The sequence below is a fragment of the Pyrus communis genome, chromosome 6 (assembly GCF_041283825.1).
Source record: "Pyrus communis isolate YQ-2024b chromosome 6, ASM4128382v1, whole genome shotgun sequence".
In the NCBI taxonomy this organism is placed as follows: domain Eukaryota; kingdom Viridiplantae; phylum Streptophyta; class Magnoliopsida; order Rosales; family Rosaceae; genus Pyrus; species Pyrus communis.
The window spans coordinates 8,679,935-8,691,288 of NC_142570.1; the positions used below are offsets into that span (position 1 = coordinate 8,679,935).

An 11,354-nucleotide genomic window follows, 5' to 3' on the forward strand; every position below is an offset into this window, starting at 1 on the left:
GAGAACGGCGGCGAAAGTAGTAGATTTGTCTACTGTCTGTAACCTCTTTTGTGTGTTTTAGGCTTCAACTACTAGTTGGCCCTTTGTAGTTTGTCTTTTTTGGCCCGTGTTTTTCTTGTTTATGTATGATGTTTGGGCCTTGGGTTTCCTTTTGTGTATCTTTTAGTTGTATTAAATGTGAAGAAGCCTTTTTCCAAAAAAAAAAAAAAAAAATTGGGGTAAATTACACTTTACCACCTCAGGTTTGGGGTCGATTTCAATTCCTTACAACATCTTTAAAACATTTCACTTTCATATCTCAAGTATTATTTTATTTCAATATAATACCTCCGTTACATTTTCCATCCATTGATCCGTTAAGTGCTGACGTGATTGCCACATTTATGCCACGTGGCAAAAAAAAAATTTTAATTTTTTTTTTAAAAAAACCTTAATCTTCTAAATTAAAATACAAAAAACAAAAAAAAAAAAAAAAAAAAAAAAAAAAAACCAAAAACAAAAGCTGAACCCACAACCCCATCCTACCTTCCCACATTTTCCAATTCTCATTTTTCTCTCTTCTCCCCCCCCCCCCCTCTCTCTCTCTCTCTCTCTCTCCTCCCAAATTGTAACCCTAAACATAAAACAAGGCTTTGAGAAACCTTGTCTGCAACAAGAGTTTGGAAAAAAAAAATCAAATGGCTTCTTCACAAAACTAGCCCAAGCAACACTACTACAAAAGGACCTAATAGTGTCAGTTGTTGCGTCGGTTTAATATTATATAGTGGCGAAAAAGAGATTTGCGACACTCACTGAAGATGACGTCGTATTTACTGTCGCTTATAAGCGCCATAAAATTTCTCTGTCGCTTTTAAACCGACGTAAAAATTTAGTGTCGCTTATAACCGACATATATTTTAATATTTTTAAGTACTGGCGTCGCTTTAAATAAAACAGTGTCGCTTTTAAGCGACATAAACTATGGGTGTCGCTTCTAGGCGACACTAATTATTGTTTTTAATATTTTAAATCCTGCGTCGGTTTTGAGCGACATATATTTTGAAAACCAGTGTCGCTTGTAAGCGACACATTGATGGTCTTTATATCCTCTCCCCCGTGTTTTCTTTTTCTTCTCTTGCACTCTTGTTCGTTCTTCCAATTTTTACAAAGTCTCCCGTGTTCTCTCTCTCAGCTTTCTCCTTTGGTTTTCAAACTTCATTTGTTCCTCTTCACAACAGTAAGTTTTTCTTGCTTATAATAATTTTATTTTCTCCTCTTATGTTTAATTTTTAGTTACAATTTATTTTTGTAGGAAATTTATTTGAGTTGGTTGAGTACATAAAGAATTGTTGACGTCGAAATTCTTCAACAAATCAGGTATGTATCACTAACTTCTTTAATTTTTAAATTGTATAATACACAAGTTTATTTATTTAAAAATTATAATTTAAGCACTTAGATAAAATTCTACTATTTTTGTTAAATTAATAAAAATTTAGTCGAATTAATTAATTTTGTCACTCTAATTGTTATTTTAATTTGTTGTTATTTTGATAATTTTTTGTTGTTATTTACTAGAATGGATTAGATGAACATAATTTGAATTGTTATGAGAAAATGGAATGAATAATATTTATAAGCATTTATGTTAAATTAACAATATTAAATATAACATAAACTTATAATATTGAGTAATATAAGAATATATTATGTTAATTTTTTTTTTTTTGCACTCTAATTGTTATTTTAATTTGTTGTTGTTATTTTGATAATTTTTTGTTGTTATTTACTAGAATGGATTAGATGAACATAATTTGAATTGTTATGAGAAAATGGAATGAATAATATTTATAAGCATTTATGTTAAATTAACAATATTAAATATAACATAAACTTATAATATTGAGTAATATAAGAATATATTATGTTAATTTTTTTTTTTGCACTCTAATTGTTATTTTAATTTGTTGTTATTTTGATAATTTTTTGTTGTTATTTACTAGAATGGATTAGATGAACATAATTTGAATTGTTATGAGAAAATGGAATGAATAATATTTATAAGCATTTATGTTAAATTAACAATATTAAATATAACATAAACTTATAATATTGAGTAATATAAGAATATATTATGTTAATTTTTTTTTTTTTTTGCACTCTAATAAGAATATAACCTATACTTATAATATTTAGGAATATAAGAATATAACCCTTCATAAGAATATAACCTAAACTTATAATATTTAGGAATATAAGAATATAAGAATATAACCCTTCATAAGAATATAACCTAAACTTATAATATAAGAATATCCTTTCATATAAGAATATAACCTTTCATATAAGAATATAACCTAAACTTATAATATTTAGGAATATAAGAATATATTAATTAATTTTTTTTGCACTCTAATTGTTATTTGAATTTGTTGTTATTTTGATAAGTTTGATAACTTTTGGTTGTTATTTATTAGAATGGATTAGATGAGCATAATTTTGATAACTTTTTGTTGTTATTTTAATTTGTTTTTACTATAATAGGTGTTGAAAATTAAAAGATTGCAATCGTGATAGAATTCGAGGGGTGAAAGATAGAAATTGAAAATTTTGATAGTTATGCCTACATGATAGGGATTGAAAGATTGTAGGCATCTTAGTGTCAACGTAATATTTTACCTTCGTAAAGTGGTAAAATATGGACAAGAGTTGGTTGACAATACCCCGCAATTTTGAAGCGTATACAACTGGAATTAATTTGTTTTTGGATCAAGCAGTTGCAAATGGTGTTGGTCCTGATAAGTTTAGATGTCCTTGCAAAAGATGTTGTAATCGATATACTTTTGTTAGGAACACCATTGTTGAACATCTCATATTGTATGATATGGATAAAGATTATAAAAACGCTTGTTGGCGACATCATGGCGAGCAAAACATTGGAGAGCAAAATGTGGGAATTGGAGAAGAAGAAACAGGAGATGAGGTGATTGGCATGCATGATTTTCTTAATGATGTATTTGTCCAACCATTAACAGAAGAAGGTGTTGGGCCATCTACTGAACCCCCTATTGGGGAAGGGCGTCCAGAAGAGGTGCAGACTTTTTTTAAGTTGCTTGAAGAGGCAGATCAAGATTTGTGGCCAGGTTGTAAGGAGTTTAAGAAATTGGAAGCAGTTGTAAGCTTGTATCAGATCAAGTGTTTAGCGGGAATGCCTGACGAGATCTTCACCACTTTACTGGAGTTAATTAAAAGAATGTTGCCTGAAGGGGATTGTTTGCCTGAATCCTGTTATAAGGCCAAAAAACTTATAAATGACTTGGGGCTGTCGTATGTGAAAATTGATGCATGTCCCAATGATTGCATGATCTATTGGAAAGATACTTCAGATTTGACCGTGTGCTCAGTTTGTGGTAAATCAAGATATAAAATTACCAATGCAGAGGATAGCTTGAGGAAAAAGGTCGCAGCTAAGGTTATGTGGTATTTTCCTTTAAAACCACGATTGCAACGATTTTTTATGTCGAAGCATATGGCTGAACATATGAGATGGCATGCAACTGAATGTCCTAAGGATGAGTTTATGAGACATCCTTCAGATTCTCCCGCATGGAAGCATTTGGATAATTTATATCCGGATTTTGCGTCAGAAATTCGAAATGTCCGATTAGGGTTGGCCAGTGATGGATTTAATCCTTTTGGGAAAATGAGGAATGATCATAGCACATGGCCTGTGGTGCTTTCTGTTTATAATTTGCCACCTTGGATGTGCATGAAGCAACCAAATTTGTTATTGTCTTTGTTAATACCAGGACCGCGCAGTCCTGGTAAAGAGATTGATGTATACATGCGTCCATTGATTGACGAGCTGAATGAGTTGTGGGAGGTGGGCATTCCCACTTATGATGCGTGTTCCAACCAAAGTTTTACGATGAAGGCTGCCGTGTTATGGACTATAAGTGATTTTCCGGCTTATGGAATGTTGTCAGGATGGAGTACACATGGCTATAAAGCTTGTCCACATTGCATGCATGATAAAGAATCTATTTACTTGCCAGCGAGTCGCAAGATTTGTTATATGGGGCATCGACGTTTTCTTGAAGATAATCATAGGTTTCGAAGGCAAACCATCACTTTTAATGGTCGTCGAGAGCATCGTAGTGCACCAAGGCAGTGGACTGGTTTACAATGTCTCGAAGAACTTTCTACATTGAGATTTACTTTTGGAAAACCAAACAAAGATGCTTCAGTTGGCCAACGCAGAAGAAGAGCTTCGAGCAATACAAGTAGTAACAGTCAGTGGAAGAAGAAATCGATTTTTTATGAACTACCTTATTGGAGGCATCTGTTGATTAGACACAATCTTGATGTTATGCATATCGAGAAGAATATATGTGACAGTGTGATGGGAACATTGCTAGATATAGAAAAGTCTAAAGATGGATTGGCGGCACGTGCAGATCTTGAATTCTTGAACATAAGACATAGTCAACACCCACGTAGAGAAGGAAATAGAACATTTCGACCTCCAGCATTGTTCACAATGAAAAGAGAAGAAAAAACTGCGTTTTGTAAAGTATTGTCTACTATTCGGGTCCCAGATGGATATTCATCAAATCTGTCGCGATGTGTGCACGTGAATGAACGAAAAATACATGGGTTGAAAAGTCATGATTGCCATGTTTTAATGCAGCAGTTACTCCCGCTTGCAATACGCCCGGTTTTGCCTAAAGCTGTTACTATGGTTTTATTAGAGTTGAGTGCAATTTTCAGACAGTTATGTAGTAAGAAGGAGTCTGAGGAAGGATTTAAGCAACTGAATTCAAGAATTGCCTTGACATTATGTCAACTTGAGAAAATATTCCCTCCTGCATTTTTTGATATAATGGTGCACCTCCCAGTTCACTTGGCAGATGAAGCAGTTCTTGCAGGGCCTGTTCAATATAGATGGATGTATCCAATTGAACGGTAATGAATAAATTTTTATAATTTTTTTACAATTGTAGTCTTAACTTTAATTAATAATTATAATAATTTGTATTTCGTTTTATAATTGTAGGTATTTGCAAACATTGAAGCGCTATGTTCGTAATAAGGGTCGTCCTGAAGGTTCTATTGCTGAAGCATATTTGGTGGATGAGTGCTTGTCATTTTGTTCCATGTATCTTACAGACGTTGAGTCTCGTCGTACCCGTAGAGGCCGAAATGAAGATGGTATTGGACGTGGAGTATCTGGTGGGTTATCAATTTTTGACTCGAAAGGATGTTATATGGGTTCAGGAGAAAATGTGGAGCTCGATCTAAATGTTCTTGATCAGTGCCATAGATACATTCTAAATAATTGTGATGAAGTTAGCCCATTTAGAAGGTAAGAACGTTTAATCATACGTCTTAATGTTTTATTGGTTTTCTTAACTTTGAAAAAATAATTATCTAAATTGGACATAATTGTGTAGGCAACATGAAGAATTCTTGAAAACTAAACATCGTCGAGAAAGGTTAACTATGCGACAAATTAAGGAGCTAAGCAAGAAAGAATTTCCAGAATGGTTCAAGCAACATGTGAGTTGATATAACAATCATATTATTTATTTATTGTTTTGCATTTTAATTATAACATGTTTATAGTTATTCTGTCAATTTTTATCTTCATACTTATTACAGATGAATTCAAGATATGATGCTAATGACACATTGATATCTCAAGACTTGCATTGGCTAGCTAATTATCCTAGTAGGGTTGTGAGTAGATACAAAAGTCACATTGTTCATGGATTTAGATTTCGTATAAAATCTGTGGATGATAAGCATAAGAATCAAAATTGTGGTGTCTTTGTACCTGCAAATGTTCCTGGAGCAATTGGGCAAGTAAATTGCTATGGCAGAGTTGTAGATATGTTCGAGGTCAAATATTGCGGTCCTACTGAAGCAAGAGATAGGGGTCGAGCTGTGATGTTATTTAAGTGCGAATGGGTTAATAGTGAAAGTCCACGAGGAATGAAGACTGATCAATATGGATTTACTATGGTGAATTTCAATCAATTGGGATTTAAAGAGGATCCTTTCATACTAGCATCACAAGCATTACAGGCATTTTACGTGGAGGACACGATTGAAAAAGATTGGCACGTAGTTGTTCGAACTCAGCCAAGAGATTTATTTGACGTATTAGAGGATAGTGATGCTATTGATGATTATGCCACGCCGAACTTGGATGATCGAATTCTTGATAATGAAAATTTCCATACAAGGGTTGGCGTGGAAGAGACTCCCTTTCTTGAATCATTAGCGTTGCCTACCGGGTTCGTTAATCATGCCAATACCGACGAAGAGCTAACAGATGATGACAGGGAATAAATATATTAATTATTTTTTGTATTAATTAGACTTTGTTTTATTTTGTATGCTATGATATCGTATCATAACATATAATCCTTTTGGCTTTGTTTTATTCTGTTTTTTTTTTATTATTCTGTTTTATTATGTTCATCTAATTAGACTTTGTTTTATTCTGTTTTTTTTTTTTCCTTGGTTTCTGTCGCTTTTAACCGACGCAATATGATGTGTCAGACTTGGCGTCGGTTTTAACCGACGCAACCCTAGCCTATTTCGACGCAATACGACATGTGTGTCAGCCTTGGCGTTGGTTTTAACCGACGCAATCGTAGCCTATTTCGACGCAATACGACATGTGTGTCAGACTTGGCGTCGGTTTTAACCGACGCAACCCTAGCCTATTTCGACGCAAGGTACTTGTTGTCAATCATATGTATTACCCCTAATCTTATTTTGACGCAAGGTACATTAGGAGAAAAACGGCTGTCTCATGTGTCTGGGAGTGGAAGATTTAGGTGTCGATATGAGTTTTGGCAGAATGGATGATTCGTGCCATAAAAGGTAGGGACCTAAATATATATAAAATTCACTTTACAACATAACACGATGCCTTAAAAGAGAAGGAAAGTACGTCGTGTAAATTGTTAAATACGACACACAATGTTTACGCCGTAAATATTTTTATTTAATAACTTGCACAAAAGTGATGCCGTGAATGCTAGATTATGTGCAAGTATTATGACATGAACTTTACGAATGTTGTGAATAATATCATTTAAGGCATGCTAGTATTGTACGCCATAAATTTCAAGTCGTAAAACACCCAAACTGTTAATTAATTGACTTGATTAAAAACTGATACAACAAGTATTTTATGATCAGTGGAGTTCTATAAGGTAAACATGTGCTTTAGGTAGACATCTTATCTTACATATATCTTATAAAATAATTAACAATAACATAATTAGTACAAATGAATAGGCTGCGTTTCCTGAATGTTACATTGCACTTGATCAATATACGCACGCCTTTATAACATGCATGTAATAATATGTCTCGAGATACGCATTCTACGAAACTAATTTCAACGATCCAACCGTCAAACATGTTTGTATATAATTCGAGATCGTATACGAAAAAAATCGCAAAAAACAAACATTCTGGGATGAAGTAACGGGCCATGCATGATCGACGGTTATCAACTAAAAATGACGATTTAACGGTTATTGTAAGCCTGATTTTGATGATTTTTTACAGCTACACTCCTTGAACCTATATGAATACAATGAATGAATTCGATCTTCAAATTAAAATATTTATACTAGTGGATACCACAAAATCTTACGTTATACTTAATGAAAGTGTGATGATCAATGAAAATTGATGATTTTGTAAAAAGAATAAAATGCAAGCTTTGAATTACATTGGCAAGGTTTAAACTTTTGAGAAATGCTCATCTAATCCATTATAGTAAATAACAACCAAATGTTATCAAATTATCAAAATAACAACAAATTAAATGTTATCAAAGTCATCTAATCCATTATAGTAAATAACAACCAAATGTTATCAAAGTTAAACTTTTGAGAAATGCTCATCTAATCCATAATATATACTTATATTACTAAATATTATAAGTTTATGTTATATTTAATATTGTTAATTTAACATAAATGCTTATAAATATTATTCATTCCATTTTCTCAAAACAACTCAAATTATGTTCATCTAATCCATTCTAGTAAATAACAACAAAAAATTATCAAAATAAAAACAAATTAAAATAACAATTACAGTGCAAAAAAAATTGATTCAACTTAATAAATTTATTTATTAAAATATTATATGAGATAACTGATTACTTTTTAATTTTGGATTAAAATTTTTTAATTTTTTTGTTTCTATTTTTATCCTTCTTCTCTTTTTTTTGTAACTTAAAACTTTTTTTTTTATGTTGGGAGGGAATTTTCCTGGTTTTTTTTGCACGGGGGAATGGGTTGGAAGACTTTGTCAGTCATTATCATATCAAATTATGCTTATAGTGGCTTTAACCGATGCAAAATTATACAATTTCGAGAGTATCTGCTACAATGGATTTTCTGTCAGAAACACTACACAAATTTGTTCTTTTTTCGACGCAAATTTTATCTTATTTCGACACAAACTTGTTCTTATTTCGATGTTATAAAAATCTGTCAGTCTAACGTCGGTTTTAACCGACGCAATGTGGCCTAATTTCGACGGTACTGACATAGTATGTCAGCCTATAATGATGGTTCAGTCAGACGGTACTGTCCTCAGTCAAAAGCTATAAGACATAGTGTCGGTTTTAAGCGACACAATGGGTCCTTATTTCGACGTAATGGGTCCTTATTTCGACGCAATGCTTCCTTATTTCGACACTATGCCACATAACGTCGGTTTTAACCGACGCAATGGTCTGAAAATTATGTCAGGCTTTCTGCCCAAAGTATGTCAAGCCCAAAGTATGTCAGGTCTGTAGCTTTCTGCCCAAAGTATGTCAGGTCTGTGTAGGCTTGCTGTCAAAGTCAGACGTTGTGTCGGTTTTAACCGACGCAAAGTGTTCATATTTCGACGCTATGCAATTATCCACATTTAATCTTCTTGATTTCCTATCTCTGTCTCTTGTCTCTATCCCCCACTTCCCCACCCACTTCCCCATCTCTATCCCCACTTCTGTCTCTCATCTCTATCCCCCACTTCAACCATATTCCTTCCAGTTCTGTCTCTCGTCTCTTTCCCCCATTTCAGCCATATTCCTTCTCCTTCCATTAAATTTTGCTATGGATAGTTCTCGTGAAGATCAACGTTCTGAAGAACGTCACTTGGAAGAGGACGAGGGTGATGCTGGTTCTTTTTTTAATTGTTATTAATCTCAGTTTTTATTTTTATTTTTGTGTGTGTGTGTTTGAACTATTATTATTGCTAAACTGAAAATATACATTTGTTTCCTGGTTTTTAATTGTGTGTTTGTATTAACAAGGTACATCTCAACGGAGGCGTGGACCCTCAATTCCTAAATGGACGAAACAGCTTTGTTCGTTTGATTCGTCCGGAAAATGCATTAGTGATAATGCTAGTGCTTTTTCAAAACATGTAGCAGCGGAGGTTAGGGACTATAGAAATCTGCCGTTGGAGAAAGATTGGCGTAAGGTTACGGAAGAAGATAAGGAAGCTTTCTGGAATAGAATAAAGGTATATATAGATGTTTTTATTTTTAGTTGAAAATAGAATAATAGGTCAATGATTGTATTAATATTTGACTAGCGTGATTTTTTTTGTTTTTTGTTTTTATGTATGTAGGGAAATATTTTTTTTGAAGATGCAGATATAGTAAAAATGCCTTTGATCCGTCATATGACGCTTAAGATTGCAGAGCATGCGCACAAAGAGTTTAGAAATAAGTTAAAAAAAAAGTATTATACTAAAAGAGCAGAAGAGGTGCGCAGCGAGCCTCCTCCTGATGTGATTCCTGCCCAGTGGGATGATTTGTTGGCATATTGGAATAGAGACAAAACAAAGGTAAACCTTACACGATTTATTTCGTTATAACTTTAAAGTTGCCTAATATAATCTTTTTTTTTTTCGTTCGTTTTTTTTCAGGAGGTTGCTGAAAAAAATAAGATTAATCGGGGATTAAAATCAATGAACCATACTACTGGTACAAAATCCTTTGCAAGAGTGCGGGAAGAATATGTATGGATTGTACATTTTGAAGAGATGATGAATTTTAAATAATTATATTTATTTTTAGTATGAGGTTTGCTTAATTTGTTTGTGTGAAATTTTATTTTTCATAAAGCGGAAGAAGCATGGGAAAGAAGCAGATCCTGTAACCTTTTTTCGTGAATGTCATACACGAAAAGATAAAACATGGATTGATGAAACATCGGAGCATACAGGGGTAATTGATTTTTTCGTGTTAGTATTTGATTTTATTAGTATTTATTATCTATAGCTTATATTTCTGTTTTACGATTGAATTTTTGTTTTTAAAAATTGTAATGCAAGTCAACAATGGAGAGCAACCTGCAAACATTGATTGAGTCGGGCCAAGACGATAATGAAGATCTTAGGACCCAAGTTTATGTTGATATTATGGGTCCTGAGAGGTATAATAGAGTCAGAGGATACGGTCATGGTGTGACTCCTGATATGGTGTCTTATGCATCTTCTTCATCTTCTACATCAATTTCCTCTAGGAGATCATCTAAGAGTTCAATGGCGTTGCTGATGACTCAAAATAATGAGTTGAAAATGAGGGAAGAAAATAATAATAAACGGATTTCGGAACTAGAGAACAAGCAAAATCAGTTGTTTGCATGGTTTTTTCAAAGATTTCAGCCACAACCACCGTATAGCCCGGGAACCCAACAATCAGGCCACAGTCAACCTCCTCAACAGTCGGGCCAAAGTCAGCCTCCCCCTGCATATCCGTATTCTGGCCATAATCAGCAACCTCCATATCCTGTGTATCCGATGCCTGCGCAGCCCATGCCATACATGCAGCAGCCGCCCATGCCATACATGCAGCAGCCGCCCATGCCATACATGCAGCAGCCACTTTGTCAAGTGCCAGTATATCGACCTGAGATGGCTGCTCCTAGTGGATCTTTTCCTGAAGTTCCAGTTGGGGGGTTTTCTGGAATGCTTGCAGGTGTTGGATTTGATGTGGACTTGTCGAGGATTTTTGGATCAGATGGAGGATCTCAAGGAGGAGGATCTCAAGCAGAAGGTTCTCAAGCAGAAGGATCTGGACGACGTTCAGGCGCAGATTCGGTTGGGTAGTTTAATTGGTTCTTTTTCTTGTCGGTTAAATACGACAGTATAATTGGTCTATCTTTTTGTTTTTTTATGTTATGTTTGTAATGTTGGATTTAATGTTTGTTACGACGGACGACTTTTTGGATTTTATGTGAAATGTTAGATGTACAGTTTGGCATTATTGTTTTTGTTATTTATTTAGATCTTAAAATTTATAATTTTGATTATATAATTTACTTTAGTTGGAATTAATTGAA

The 11,354-nt window shown here is 33.8% G+C and overlaps 2 protein-coding genes across 2 annotated transcripts; both read left to right on the top strand.

Annotated features, from left to right (window-relative positions):
• The first annotated feature begins 2,677 nt into the window (after nucleotides 1-2,677).
• LOC137716939 (uncharacterized) lies at nucleotides 2,678-6,427 on the top strand. The gene is made up of 4 exons (XM_068456282.2): nucleotides 2,678-4,944; nucleotides 5,036-5,344; nucleotides 5,433-5,538; nucleotides 5,641-6,427. Exons 1-4 carry the CDS (start codon nucleotides 2,678-2,680, stop codon nucleotides 6,331-6,333), a joined length of 3,375 nt encoding a protein of 1,124 aa, XP_068312383.2. The 3' UTR covers nucleotides 6,334-6,427.
• Nucleotides 6,428-9,116: 2,689 nt separating this feature from the next.
• Nucleotides 9,117-11,121, top strand: LOC148696233 (uncharacterized). Its single transcript, XM_088695163.1, has 6 exons — nucleotides 9,117-9,183; nucleotides 9,317-9,528; nucleotides 9,637-9,855; nucleotides 9,937-10,029; nucleotides 10,136-10,237; nucleotides 10,345-11,121. The coding sequence occupies exons 1-6, from the start codon at nucleotides 9,117-9,119 to the stop codon at nucleotides 11,119-11,121; spliced, it is 1,470 nt and encodes a 489-aa protein (XP_088551289.1).
• The last annotated feature ends 233 nt before the right edge of the window (nucleotides 11,122-11,354 follow it).